General features: G+C 37.9%; 1 protein-coding gene across 1 annotated transcript; it reads right to left on the minus strand.

Annotated features, from left to right (window-relative positions):
* Window positions 1–782: 782 nt before the first annotated feature.
* Window positions 783–1802, minus strand: LOC100030047 (olfactory receptor 10J1-like). The gene has a single exon (XM_001379616.3). It carries the CDS (start codon window positions 1800–1802, stop codon window positions 873–875), a length of 930 nt encoding a protein of 309 aa, XP_001379653.2. The 3' UTR covers window positions 783–872.
* Window positions 1803–13735: the final 11933 nt, after the last annotated feature.

Here is a 13735-nt window from a genome sequence, read left to right on the forward strand (position 1 = left end):
GTTTCTTAGAGCACTGGGCCCCTGATCACAGCCAAACTGCCCAGGTGTTCAGCTTCACCCAGATAATCAGCGCGTGGTCTGCCCCTGGTGTTTAGCTTTGCCCAGATACTCAGCGCAACCGCCCCGAGTACAGCTCCCTGGGCCCCCTGTGATCAGCGCAGGATTCTCCTGTGAAACCACCCTGAGACTTTTTTCCTGGCAGTCCCCAGATCCCAAGGACCCTGGCATGCCCCCCCAGACAGAAATGTTCCCTACTCACTCGCTGTCCCAGTGAGTGCTCCGGTAGCTCACTCTGGTTTGGGGGGGAAGGGGGGGGGGAAAGGGCGGCTCAGTTCATGTTTCTGTGCAAGCTTTTTCTCCTTCTTATTATAGTGTGGAAATGTTCAAACCCCACATACCTTCGCTTCTGTGGGGTACTGGGGAGTACTGGGGAGTCCTTCTGTTCCTCCAAAGTTGATTTTTATGCTCCTTTGATGTAGTCTATTTCGTTTGGTGCCGGAGAGAGGAAGCGTGTGGTGTCTAGATTGTAGCCATGATTACCCAGAAGTCTCTTGCATAATTTCTAAGTCTCATGTCCATTTTCATTTTGTCCTTCCATGCTCATATTTTCCCCTGTGTATACCCCAAATCACAGACTTATCCTGTATTTTGTCTGGTCCTCTTCCAGAGGCAAACTCTTCCTTCAAAGAGGTTCCCTCACCTCTCATTGACTATGATTGAATTCCCCTGGTGTTTGTTTGTTTGTTTTGTAAGTATCCTCTTGATGTCATGGCTCCAAGAACCTAAATTTCAAGAATAACAGTTATATGCTTTCCTTGCCTTTTAACCTTTTAGTGTGATGGGTAAATGTTTCATGACAATGGCAGTCAAAATTACAGATGTTTTTTGCCAATAGCTCGGAGCAAAGCATCCTTGACTTCTTTGTTCCTCAGACTGTACACAACGGGGTTCAGCAGTGGGGTGATGACTGTATAGGTCACTGAAATCAGTTGGTCTTGGTCTTTAGTGTTCTCTGATTTGGGCTTTAAGTAGGCAATGGCAGCGCAACCATAATGGACAATAACTACAGTGAGGTGAGAGGCACATGTAGCAAAGGCCTTCTGCCGACCTTCGGCAGAGGCAATTTTAAGAATGGTAGAGATGATGAGGACATAGGAGATGAAGACCAAGCCCATAGGCACCAGAAGGACTAAGATACTGATGATCAAAGTTAAGATCTCGTTGATGGTGGTGTCAGTACAGGAGAGTTTCATCACAGGACGGATATCGCAGAAGAAGTGGGCCACTTCTATGTCACAGAAGGGCAACCTGAACACTGATGTCACCTGTGTCATTGCTACAACAAGACCAATGCTAAATGCTCCCCATACCAGCAGGGCACACACTTTCTTATTCATAATGACTGTATACCTCAGTGGATTGCAAATGGCCACATAGCGATCATATCCCATTGCAGTGAGTAGGAAGCAGTTATTGATGCCAAAGGTGACAAAAAAGAACATTTGGGTAGCACAACCTGCCAGGGAGATGGACTTATCCCTACACACGAGGCTAGAGAGCATCCGTGGGATAATGACCAATGAGTATAAGGTCTCAGATGTAGACAGCATGCTCAGGAAGAAGTACATAGGAGTGTGAAGGTGACGATCAATTTGGATGATTATCACAATGATGACATTGCCAGCCAAGGTTAAGATGTACAGAGCCAGGAATATTAAAAAGAGTGTGATCTGATGCTCCTGGAAACTAGAGAATCCTTGAAAATAAAATTCATTCACCTCTGTGTGGTTCTGTATCTTCATTGAATGATTTTCAGTTCTGAAGGAAGGTGAAGGAACAGAGTTGGAAGACTTACCAACAAGTAGTTGTAAAAATTATCAGAGCTAAATGAGCTCAAATCTTTTCTGTAACCTACAGACCACTCATTTTCTTGGTACAAAAGAGAGAAGTACCTTTTCTCAAGGAAATAATATGTGTTTGCAAGTCAGAAGATCTGAAATTGAATTCTACCTTTGCTAATAAGTTGAATGAGCTTGCGTAGATCATTCCCTGAGCCCTTCATGTCACCTAGTCCAACCTTCCCTCTTTTTTTTAATAAAAGAAATTGAGATAGAGATTAACTTGCCCAAGGTTATACAAGTATTAAACATCAGAGGTGGGATTTGAACTCAGGACCTCTGTCACCAGAGTCAGTGTTCTTTCCTCTAAACTATGCTGCTTCTTGTTATGTAAAATAATAAGATCATACTAGGCAATTTCTAAGGTCCTTTACCTGTCTCTATCTCTTAATTCTCTGCTTCTTATTTTACTGAGCCCTGGTGCAGAAATACTCTTCATAGCTAGTAGTCATAACAATTAGTCACATATGATAATTTCTTGTAGATCTCAGGGTCAGTGTATTTTCTTTTCTTATTTTTCTTTACACATGCTTTATTCATTACTCTCTCTGTGACTTCACTCATGCAACTCCTCGTACTTGAAATAATCTTCTCTTCACCTATTTTTCCTAATCCTGAAATTGCTCCAAAGCTTATCTCAAGCTTGTTGTTTATGCAATCTCCTCTAATAGGTATATCTATTTTCTTAAGTCCTACTATATTATGCCACTTTGTACTTGTCTGTTTTTAAATTTCTTTGTGTAGGTGAGTGTTGTGTCTTTAGAGAGAGTGTAGGTTTTCTGAAGGCCTTAGGTCATGTTGTATATTTCTGAGTCCTCTATAGTGATTAACAGTGGGCTAGGTAGATTAGGTTCTCCAAAGCTTCTGCTCCTACTCTTCCTGGCTTATGATGGTAGGCATTCATCTTATCTTGTACTGGACATGCATCTTCATGCATTCATGCCTTTCCTATGCCCTTCATACACCCCCCCCACACACACACACAGAAAACACATACACACTTTTGGGTGGAATAGTGGATAGACATCTGGACATAAAGAGACCCATGTTGAAATTCTGCCTTAGATATTTGCTAGCTGTGTGACCCTGGGAAAATCACTTAATCTGTCTGTCTTAGTTTTTGCATCTGTAAAATTTGAATAACAATGGTGCCTACCTCTCAGAGTAATAAGGATAAAATGAGATAACATTAGTTATAATTATTCCAGCTCTATGTCTCAGAATAGAGACCAAATGAGCACAACCATTCCTAGATTCTAGAAAGGACATGTTAATCATCTGCCTCTGACAGCAGTTGTCATTTCTTTTTACCCCTCCATGGTCCTTCCCTACAATTTGTGGTATTAGTCTCTATTAGAATACAAGATCCTTGAGGTCAGGGACTGTAATAACTTCTTGTATTTGTATACTCAGTGTTTGGCATGGGGAAAACATTTAATGAATGTTCTTTAAAATTCATTAATCAATCAATTAAATCAACTCAGAGTTATCTAGTCTCTGCAGAAATCCTCACTAGATCATGCTGTCAAAAGTCATGCAGTCTTACAAGAACATATTCATAGATTGCCCTCACTCTGTATAATAGCCCATTTCATTTGTGGATAGATCTAATTGCTAGGAAGTTCTTCCTTATGCTGATCTGAAATCTGCCTTTCAGTTACTTCAACTTTTTAGTCTTAGTTCTTTCTTCTAAGCAAAATATGGTTAATCTCTTTTTCATAAAACACTTTCAAATATTTGAAAACTATAGCCATGTCTTTTGCATTGTATTTCTCCTTCAGTTTAATGCTAAATTCATGCCACTTCCTTAACCATTCTTCATGTGACATGAGTACAACTCACCAGAAAGATCACATTCCTCGAGATAAATTATAGCTTGTCTTAAAGGTGTCATTTAAAATTGAAAGCAATATTGTGGATGAAGAAGTTGGGTGGCATGATGGCTTGGAGTCAGGAAAACCTGAGTTTGAATTTGACCTCAGATATTTAATTTCTGTGTGAGCCTGGGCAATTCATGTGGCCTCTCTAAGTCTTAGTTTCTTTGTCTATTAGATGGGGATAATAATAGCACTTATTTCACGAAGTTGTTATGAGGATCAAATGAGATACTCTATGTAAAACACTTTGCAAACCTTAATGTATATCAAATTGCAGTGATGAAGATGATGACAATGATGACATCTGGCCAGGGTAGAGGACAGTAGGATGATTATTTCTCTCATATTTACTGATCTGATTATTTAGATCAAATTATTCCGAACTTCTTAGTGATGTGACCAACAAGATGAAAGTGAAGACACTTTCTTCACTCCTTATAACTTCTAAAAACTCTCCACAATAGTAATTATGCACAAGAGATAATAAACTTTTAGCTATTACCATTATCTAAGACAACAAGAAATCTAATGAGGTAAAAAACCCAAATGAACTAACATCACAGAGAAGGCTAATCCTTAAAATACCTTATTTTATTCTTGCCGCATGATTCACCATCCTCTGGCAAAGCTGCTCAAACTACTTTACAGACTTGCAATAGAGCTGAACTCTTTTTCATGAAACTTCTCCTTCTACTTTCGCAGAAAATCAAAAGATAGAGTCTTACTCTGCCTGGCACTTGTAGTATGCTCTGTGCTATAATAGGGTTTAGCCAGAGGAGTAAAGAATGAAGGGAACTAGGGCTGAAAGTCAGAGTGTTTATGTGATATGTGATATGAAGGGTCCAGGATCCATATGGGGCAAATTATAACTTCTTAGAAGTCATCTGGGGCAGAGATTGAAGCCTGTACAATATGAATTGCCCATTGTTGGAGCAAACTGAGTTAGCTTTGAGGTCCTGCTCCCAGGGAAACCACCATTAATGGGGATCAAATCAGAAGGGGAGCAATATGGAAATATAAGAGGAAAAGAATGAAATTACCAAAGATCTGACGATAAAGAATACTCAGGTAAAGACCCTGAGCATAAACAGATGAGCCAAAAGGGAAGATGCTAATAAGAGAAGGGAGAATAGTCTCCAGAATAGCTAAATAAATTCTGACATCTCTGAATAAATATTCAAGACAAAGAAAAATGAATTAATACTTGAAAAAGCAGTGGACTCTGATGAGAGAATGGAACAGAGTGTGATGTTCCTAAATGGGTAAAACAGAGAAATAATAATTGTGAAACCAGAGTTTATGACCTGCGCAGTGCAATTAATTGACAGAATAGAAAAACATTAATTCTTTGTGGCAAATCTTACCAAAGAAATGGAACACAGAAAAATTGATTAGGAATGAAAATGCTATACAGAAATAAAGGACAATCTGTAAGAAGAGTAGCAAAAAGAATAACATTAAAAGAAAACATGACTTCCATGGAAGCAAAACATATTCATCTCAAACACAAGATTTAAGTTGATGTCTCAGAGGAACACAACAGGAAAAAAAAATGTGAACAACATAATAAATAGTACAAAGAAATGGCCCAGAACTTCTGAACAAAGGAAACTAAGTTATAATAAAAAGAATCTACTTATTGATTCCAGAGAAAACAACCTATCCTGAAAATTCTAAGACTGAATTTATCCAAAATTGAATTTATCAATTACAATGACAAAAAATTATGCAAGTGATTAGGAAATAGATATTCAGATATAGAGGAAAGGGAATTTGAATAATACTAGACTTTTCTGTAGTGACTTGAAACCACAGAAGGGAGTGGAATAATGTGTTCCAAAGAATAAAGTAGCCCAACATTAAAACTAAGATTACATACCCTGAAAATCTGAGCTTAACCATTAATGAAAATGATAATGTCCAATAAAAAGTGTTCAAAGTATCTCTAAAAATAAAACCAGTCTGGAAAATATTGTTTGCTTTTCAAATACCTCAGGCAACAGAAATATAAGAATGGTAAACATAGACAGCAACTAAGAACAAAAACAATAAAGTACCAACAGAGAGAAAATTAAGAGATTACTTTCTAAAATTACACTAGGAGATAAGCAGAAGTCATATATAGAATTATAGTGGAGACACAGACTTGAAGTATCATGGAATAAATCTCATAATATCTTACTTACAGGTAATTACAGATGAATCAATGTTCCTGTCATACTAAATTATAGAATGAGAAGAAACACAATGGAAAAGGGGTGGAAAAAGATGAAAAGGAATGTGGGATGTACCTTAATCAAATCAGAGATTATCTATAGTGAGAAAATAACCTTGTGATCTTTCAGGAAGAGGAGGGATTGTAAAAGAATAGGCAAGAAAGCAAATGGAAGAATTGAAATAATGGGAAAGAAAAGGGGAAGTCTAATTTCAGTGGTGAGAGGGGATAGATGAATAATATTGACGAACCTTTAGCCAATCTGACTACAAATGTACTTACATACACATATGTAAATATACATATATATTCTGGTCTCTTATACGCACATATACAACAATACATATATACATATGTCTACATGCATATACAATAATATAATTTATATGTTTGTACATATATTATATTACACAAACTAATAGATTTTATTATTCTTTTCTCAGGAAAATTCCTGGGACTAACTATAAATTCCAGCATGCCCATCAGGAAGAATGAACAGAGAGAACTCTTTTGTTCACATTGAAAGGCTATTGTCCTTACCTATGGGATGCCACATGATAGATCACAAGATTTAGGTGAACATATTATAAATTTACCACAGAGCTATAACTAGCAAGTTTGGTACCCAGGGCAAGCAACCTAGACATATCTTAAATTAACTTTGTAATTCATGACACTGAAATACTCAAATGAATCTGTTTTTCCGTCCACTTCAATAATCCAAATTTCAACCCATCCATTCCTAACCAGTCTATGCAACTCTTATTTATTTATTCCCACAAGTCCATCTAACACTGATTAATTCATAATCTAAATACATATATGCATGAAATATACAGATACATTATAGATATGCATCTGTGCATATACTCTCTACATACACACATATAAAACATGTGTGAATGTGTATATACATCCTATATATTATCCAAACATATGCTTTCATCAACATGGAGAAATTCCAGGGTGGGGACTTTCTTCACCTTATAGATGAACAATTAATGTGAAAATTATGATCTTAGTCACTTTGGACACTAAAAGGTTAAATGACTTTCTCATGATTGCACAGATAGTGCAAGTCAAGGGAACAACTGAACACTAGACTTCTTGACTTTAAGACCAGCTCTTGTTGAAAACCATCCAAACCAAGTTGCTTCTTGTGAAAATACTCGTTTTCACAGAAGGGAGAATTAATGAGCATAATGGCTCACAGATGTCATTAACAATGGGAGATTCCTATTTCAACTAATTATTCTTGTTAATTGGGTCATAAACTCAGTTGTTTCTACTGTCTTAACTCCTGCTCCCTCTAAATTTTTGCATTCTGGGACAAAGCTCTGCTTGCCCATAAACCCTTAATTATCATTCTGACAAACCATGTTCAAACATGACTAATTCAAAAATAGAAGTGTTTTTTCATGTAACTTTGCACCTGGACATTTTGCTAAAGACAACCATTTATGGGGGCAGCTAGGTGGCACAGAGTATAGAGTGCTGGGCCTGGAGTCAGGAAGACTCATCTTCCTGAGTTCAAATCTGGCCTCAGACACTTATTAGCTGTGTGACTCTGAGCAAGACACTTAACCCTGTTTCCCTCAGTTTCCTTTGCCGTGAAATAAGCTGGAGAAGCAAATGACAAATCACTCCAGTATCGTTGCCAAGAAAACAGCAAGTGGGGTCGCCAAGAGTGAGATACAACTAAAAAAAAACCAATAAAGCCATTTATGTAAGATGACAATTTAGATAAACTTGATATGACCAAGCACAAAACATGAGTATTTGAAAATAACACTGGATTTGGAGTTAGAAGCCTGGATTGGCCCTCATACTTACTAGCTGCCATTGCCATGACATTGAATTCTCTAGTTCCTTATCTGTAAAATGGCTACACAGAGTCATTCTGATGGAAATCATTTTTAAATCTTGGGGCAGTATATAAGGAAGAATGAGCTGTTATGTAGAAATAAGTTGCACGTGTGTGTGTGTGTGTGTGTGTGTGAGAGACAGAGACAGAGACAGAGACAGAGACAGAGACAGAGACAGAGACAGAGAGACAAAGAGAATTGTTTTTTTTCTAAAGGATTTACTGTAGGGTTCCTTTAAATGATGAAATTCCCAATGCAGTTGAGGAAAAAGGATTTGATTTCTATCTTCCCAAATTATCAGAAATATGTTTAGGGTTTATTATCTCTATTAAAACATTACTCTGATGATTCATGGCAAGGCAGTGACTCCAGGTTCTTGAGATCTATGACAACAGATGACACGTATTGTCCAATGAAGCTGGAAACTTTGAAAATGTGGTGCTGATGTTGTACACAACCTGAATACCAACTAATTAAGATGACAAGTTTGTAATTAGAGGGCAAAATCACTCTACCAGCTGATTATTTTTTTCCAGGCATAACAACTTATGAAGAATCCTGGTGACCCTTTAGAGGGATTGTGATATGCACTAGTGAGAGATGGACGAATCACAAAGCCAAGGAAATCATAGGTCCTTGAAATATGGAAATATCCACCATATAACATAAGATCAGAAGGAGACTTCCTGGTTGGGGAAGAGAATGATGACCAGTTGTTTTTCATTTTCTCTGGGTATAGTATAGGACACATAGGGTTAAGTTATAATGCACTAGATTTCAGGTTAGTCGTTAGGAAGAATTTTCCAACAACGAAATTTGCTTTTCACTAAAATTTGTGATAAGAGATCATGGTTTGTCTTGCCAGATAACTTGCATGCTGAGTGCTTAAAAATCAACTCACTCATCTTTGCTTTCAGTTGATTGCCATCCTCAGTTCATTATATTGCTTTTGCATTTCTCAGTGATATTTACTTTATATTATAGCTCTTTGCAGGAGCAGCTGGTGGCACAGTAGCTAGAGCTCTGGACCTGGAATTATGATGACCTGTGCTTAAATCTCAGACTGTTATGTGACCCTGGTGAAGCTAACCTCCAAGTGTCCCAATTTCCTCAGTTGTACAATGGAGATAATAATAGCATCCATCTAGCAGGATTATTGTGAGCATCAAATGAGGTGCTATTGGTAAACTTAACACAGTGCCTGGTACATAGTAGGCACTATATGAATGCTTATTCCTTTTCCTTTTCTTCAGTTTGTTTTATCTTCCTCACTAAACTAAGATCCTTAGTATAGAATCTGTCTTATTTAGGCTTGGCATCTTCCCTTGCATATAGTGCAGAGTTTTATACACAGTTAGCACTTAAGGTAAGGAGGCACAGTGACAGTTAGGTAGTACAATAGGCAGAGTTCCACATTTGGAATCAGGAAGATCTGGGTTCAAATTTGGCCTCAGACACTCACTAATTGTGTGACTATAGGCAAGTCAGAACCTCTATTGCTTCAGTTCTTCATCAGTAATATGGGGACACACTGGGATAGAAATAGAAAACAACTCTAGTATGTAGTAGTGCCAAGAAAACTTCATGGACTTTCTTCATAGAATTGGACATGATTGAATGAATGAACAACAACACGGCACTTAATAAATATTCATTGTAGGATTGTAGGATCAAAAGTTTAGATCTGGAAGCAACCCATAAAGGTCACTGACTCCAGCCTTTTCATTTTACAGATGATACAGATTAAGTGACTTGTCCATAGCCACACAGCTAGTAAAAATACAATTTAAACAGTAAATCCCCATCTTTTTTCTCCATTTTATGTCACTTACATTTTGCCTGGTAGCTCAGGTAGAGCCTAGGATTGGGAGGTGGCCACAGTTGCTGGGGCCTTGACCGCAGATCTGCATACACAGGGAAGTGACTGGAAGGCAATGCAGGTTTCTTTAGGAATCTGATCAGTCCATCTCTTCCCAGTGATTGGCCAGGACTTAGAATGAAAGTCAGAGTGAGTGAGTCACTAACTAGATGCTTTGTTGAAAAGAGGCCTTTAAACTCTGAGAATATTTAGTGGAGTTCCCTGAGGAGGAGTCAGTGGGGGTCCTGGGCACATTCTCTGAAGAGGTACTGAGAATCACCAAGGGGCCAAGAGGAGTCGAGATCCAAATACCCAGTTCCTTAGGGAGCTCATTATAATTCCCCCAATTCTATGATTAATGGGAGGGAAACCTTTGAGCACTTTCATCCCAGGCAGGAGCTCCCTTAAAAAGAATTTGGGTTAAATGGTGAAATTATAATTTTAATGAGCTGATTCAATTCTTTCAGCATTGTGGCTTGGAATTTGAGGTTGTAAATTTCACATAATTTCTAGGAGAAGAATGAAAACCAGGAAGCTCCTTTATAGCTTGATATTAGAGGGTATTCTGTTATATAAAAATTGTAGTACTAAAAATGTCCAAATTTATCTCATTAATTTAATAAAAATACTTAATCAACAGCTAATATGTGTAAAGTGATATGCTAGGTGCCAGGAGATATAAGATTTAGGTAAGACATTGCCCCTGGTATTAGGGAATTTATAGTCTGACAATTTATGATATAGACATGCAAAACTATAATATAAAATGATATCTAATAAGAACTGAAAATATGAAACAAATGCTATATTGATCTTTTACTACTTACAGTCTTCCTATTTTCTTGATCATAGTGCCTTCCCTTTGTAGATTATTTCCTGTTGATTACATATATACATGAACACAAATATACAAACATATATTATGCATCTATATGCATATATATGCACACACACATATATACATATATATTTGGACATAGATGTTTTTGCATTGTCTCCCTATTAGATTATGAGCTGCTTGAGGGCAAAGATTGTCTTTTTTTCCAAAGTTCTTAGTACAGTGCCTGGCACGTAATAGGCACTTAATAAATGTAGAGAGACAAGCCAGACTAAATGATTATTACTGGTTTTAATGGAGGATTATGTATCTTGTTCATTCACTCATTCATTCAATAAATATTTATTAAGCAACTATGTTGTAAAAGGGACTGTCCAAATACGGAGGGAGATTCAGAGAAGGCATAGTGGATGAACTTAGAATGGTTATAACTAAGGGGAGATATGACACATATCGTATGCATTAGCTAGGTGGCACAGGAGATAGAGCAACAGGCTTGGAAACAGGAAGATTCATCTTTATGAGTTCAAATCCTTTCTCAGATACTTACTGTGTGACCCTGTACAAGTTGCTTAACCCTGTTTGCTCTAGTTTCTCACCTGTAAAAAAAGTTGGAGATGGAAGTAGCAAAACATCCCAGTATATTTGCCAATAACACCCCAAAATGGGGCCATAAAGCATCAGATATGACTGAAATGACTCAACAATAGTAACATTATGAATAGAAGAAGGATCAGTGATTTTGTCTGCTTGGGGAATGCCTGGTATGAGACTGCCTCCTGTCCTACAGATCACAACCCATCTATAATCTGAAGCACATAAAGGTTATGTGACCAACCTCGGATCACTTGTCTATTAGACATAGCTGCTGAATTTGAACTCTGGTCTTTTGATTCCAAAACCAGCATGTTATCCTCAATACCATTCTGCCTCTCTGAGACATGAACACAAATGACTATGTCATGCCAGGGTAACCTTGCAGGACGGGTTGCTAAGAAAAGGCTACCTCAAGTTCAAGCTATTTTTCAAATGACAAGCACATAACTTACAAGCCCCCACTACAGCATTTATTTCAGCATTTACTTGTTAATTAGTTAGACAATACAGTTGAACAAAGCATAAGCAATTAATGAATTAAAAGCAAAAGCATATAAATGAAGTGGCATAAGAAGTGAATGAATAAAACATTTTTTTTCATAAATCTGGGGCACACTTTTGCTATATATACAGGTAGTGTCAGGAGGAAGAATGAACACATATAGAACAGAAGTAGTGAAGAAACCTAAAAAGGAACATCTGGGGCTTGGATACACTCAAGGAAGGACAAACATATCCCCAAAAGATAGCATGGTATAGTAATGGGGCACTTGAAGTCAAGAGGAACTAGGTTCAAATCCCACCTTAGATATTTACTAACTGATTGGTAGTTGTGTAATTGTGGACAAGTCACCTAATTGCACAGAGATTGTTTCCTCATTTGACAATGAGAAATAGGGGGCAGGTGCCCTTGATGGCCTCTAAGATCCTTTCCAGCGCTAAATCTTTTATTCTAAGATTCTATGTAAAGAATACATGTGGTCAGGCATATTCGTGAAGGGACAATTCACATTGCAGCTGCTGTGAGATTGCGACATCTTCTAATATTGACCAAACCCCATAGGAAAGTTGATAACCTACCTGAACTCATCCCTCAGTGATTAATAAACTCTCACCTCCTTTCATACCCAGTGATTCTGAACATCAAGCTATCATCATTCAAACTTCATTTCCTGTCCATACTACCTGATTCTATGTTCTCATTCTCCTCAATCTACTTCCTCTAGCCCCATGTCCAACTCTAAGACCACCCACCCTTACCACTGAGCCCTCTGGAATTCATGCTCCATTGGTAACAAATCTACTTACTTCTTAAATCTTTTCCTTTCCCACTCCTTCTGTTTTCTAGCTCTCACTAAGGCCTGCCTCCCTTCTGATGACACAAACCACTCTTTCCAATAATGGTTTCACTCACTCTCCCTCACTTATTGATGAAGGAGTTGGAATACTTCTTACTACTGATTTCCAATTCCAGTCTCTCTTTCTATCACTACCACCTCTGAGTAAATTCTATTAGACCAGAGATTCAACCCATCTCTACCACCCAGTTAAAATTCTAGTAACTGTTATCCATCAGCCTCCAAGACATTCCCTTTCTTTCCTCTGTGAGTTCAGTACTTGTACACAGTCTTTTTTTCTCACCCAACTCCTAGCCTCATACCAGGGGATACCAGTGATATTCACCAAAACTTCTTAATCTCACAAATCCTCAATTTGCTAATTTCCTGTGATCTATTCTTCCATCCTACCTCTGTTGACTATACCATTGATCTTTTCACATTCATGAACTCTGAAATCTTCTCATCTAATCGATATCTCTAGTCCTTTGACCTTTCCCTCTTTCTTGAAATTCCAAACCCTTTGCCATCACTGTGACTTCCAATTCCTTGACTTTTCAATTCTTTCATATTCTATCATTCCTGCACTAATCACACTCTCTCCCCTCCCATCCCCTTAGTGAACTAGTTCAACTTTACATTGTCCTCTTCTCTCCAGTCCTTCCTTCCTTTTTCCCATTATCAGTCTTTTCCTGCCAAGACTCACCCTTGGATTACTCCCACAATCTGCTACTCCTGTGCCACTGAGCAAAGCCAAAGAAAAACCATGAAATCATTTGGCCAGGTTCCATTACATATTTATATTACATAATCTCAGCCAGACCCCTATTGTGGCAAGGCAATCCTTCTCCACTTTTCTAATTAACCCACTATTCCATTCAGCATGGTAGTGATTTTTTTGGCAACTCTTTTAATAAAACCTGCCACCTATACTTCAGTGATGAGACCAGCAATGACTCTTTAAGTGTAGTGGTGGGGTTCCCATCTTTTCTCGCCTTTACTCAAAGGACTGTCTGTTCCTTTCTAGTATCTTGGCTAGAAGGATTATCTGTCCCTATGAGATTTTTCTACCCCAGAATACAAGCTCATGAGGACACACAATATGTTTCTTTCCACTAGCTAATCCTCTGAACTTTTCTCTGGATTAAGCTTTCTTGTCCAAGTGCTTGAGTCTCTGTATCAGAGATCTCAATATTCCCCATACTTCCTGATTTTAATCTGTGAGGGCTAGACTATGCCATAAAATTATC

This window comes from Monodelphis domestica, chromosome 2 (assembly GCF_027887165.1).
Source record: "Monodelphis domestica isolate mMonDom1 chromosome 2, mMonDom1.pri, whole genome shotgun sequence".
NCBI classification, from domain to species: Eukaryota; Metazoa; Chordata; class Mammalia; order Didelphimorphia; family Didelphidae; genus Monodelphis; species Monodelphis domestica.

Bases quoted from the DNA above. Each gene is read 5' to 3' on its own strand.
- LOC100030047 (XM_001379616.3), bottom strand. From the start codon at position 1,802: ATGAAGATACAGAACCACACAGAGGTGAATGAATTTTATTTTCAAGGA.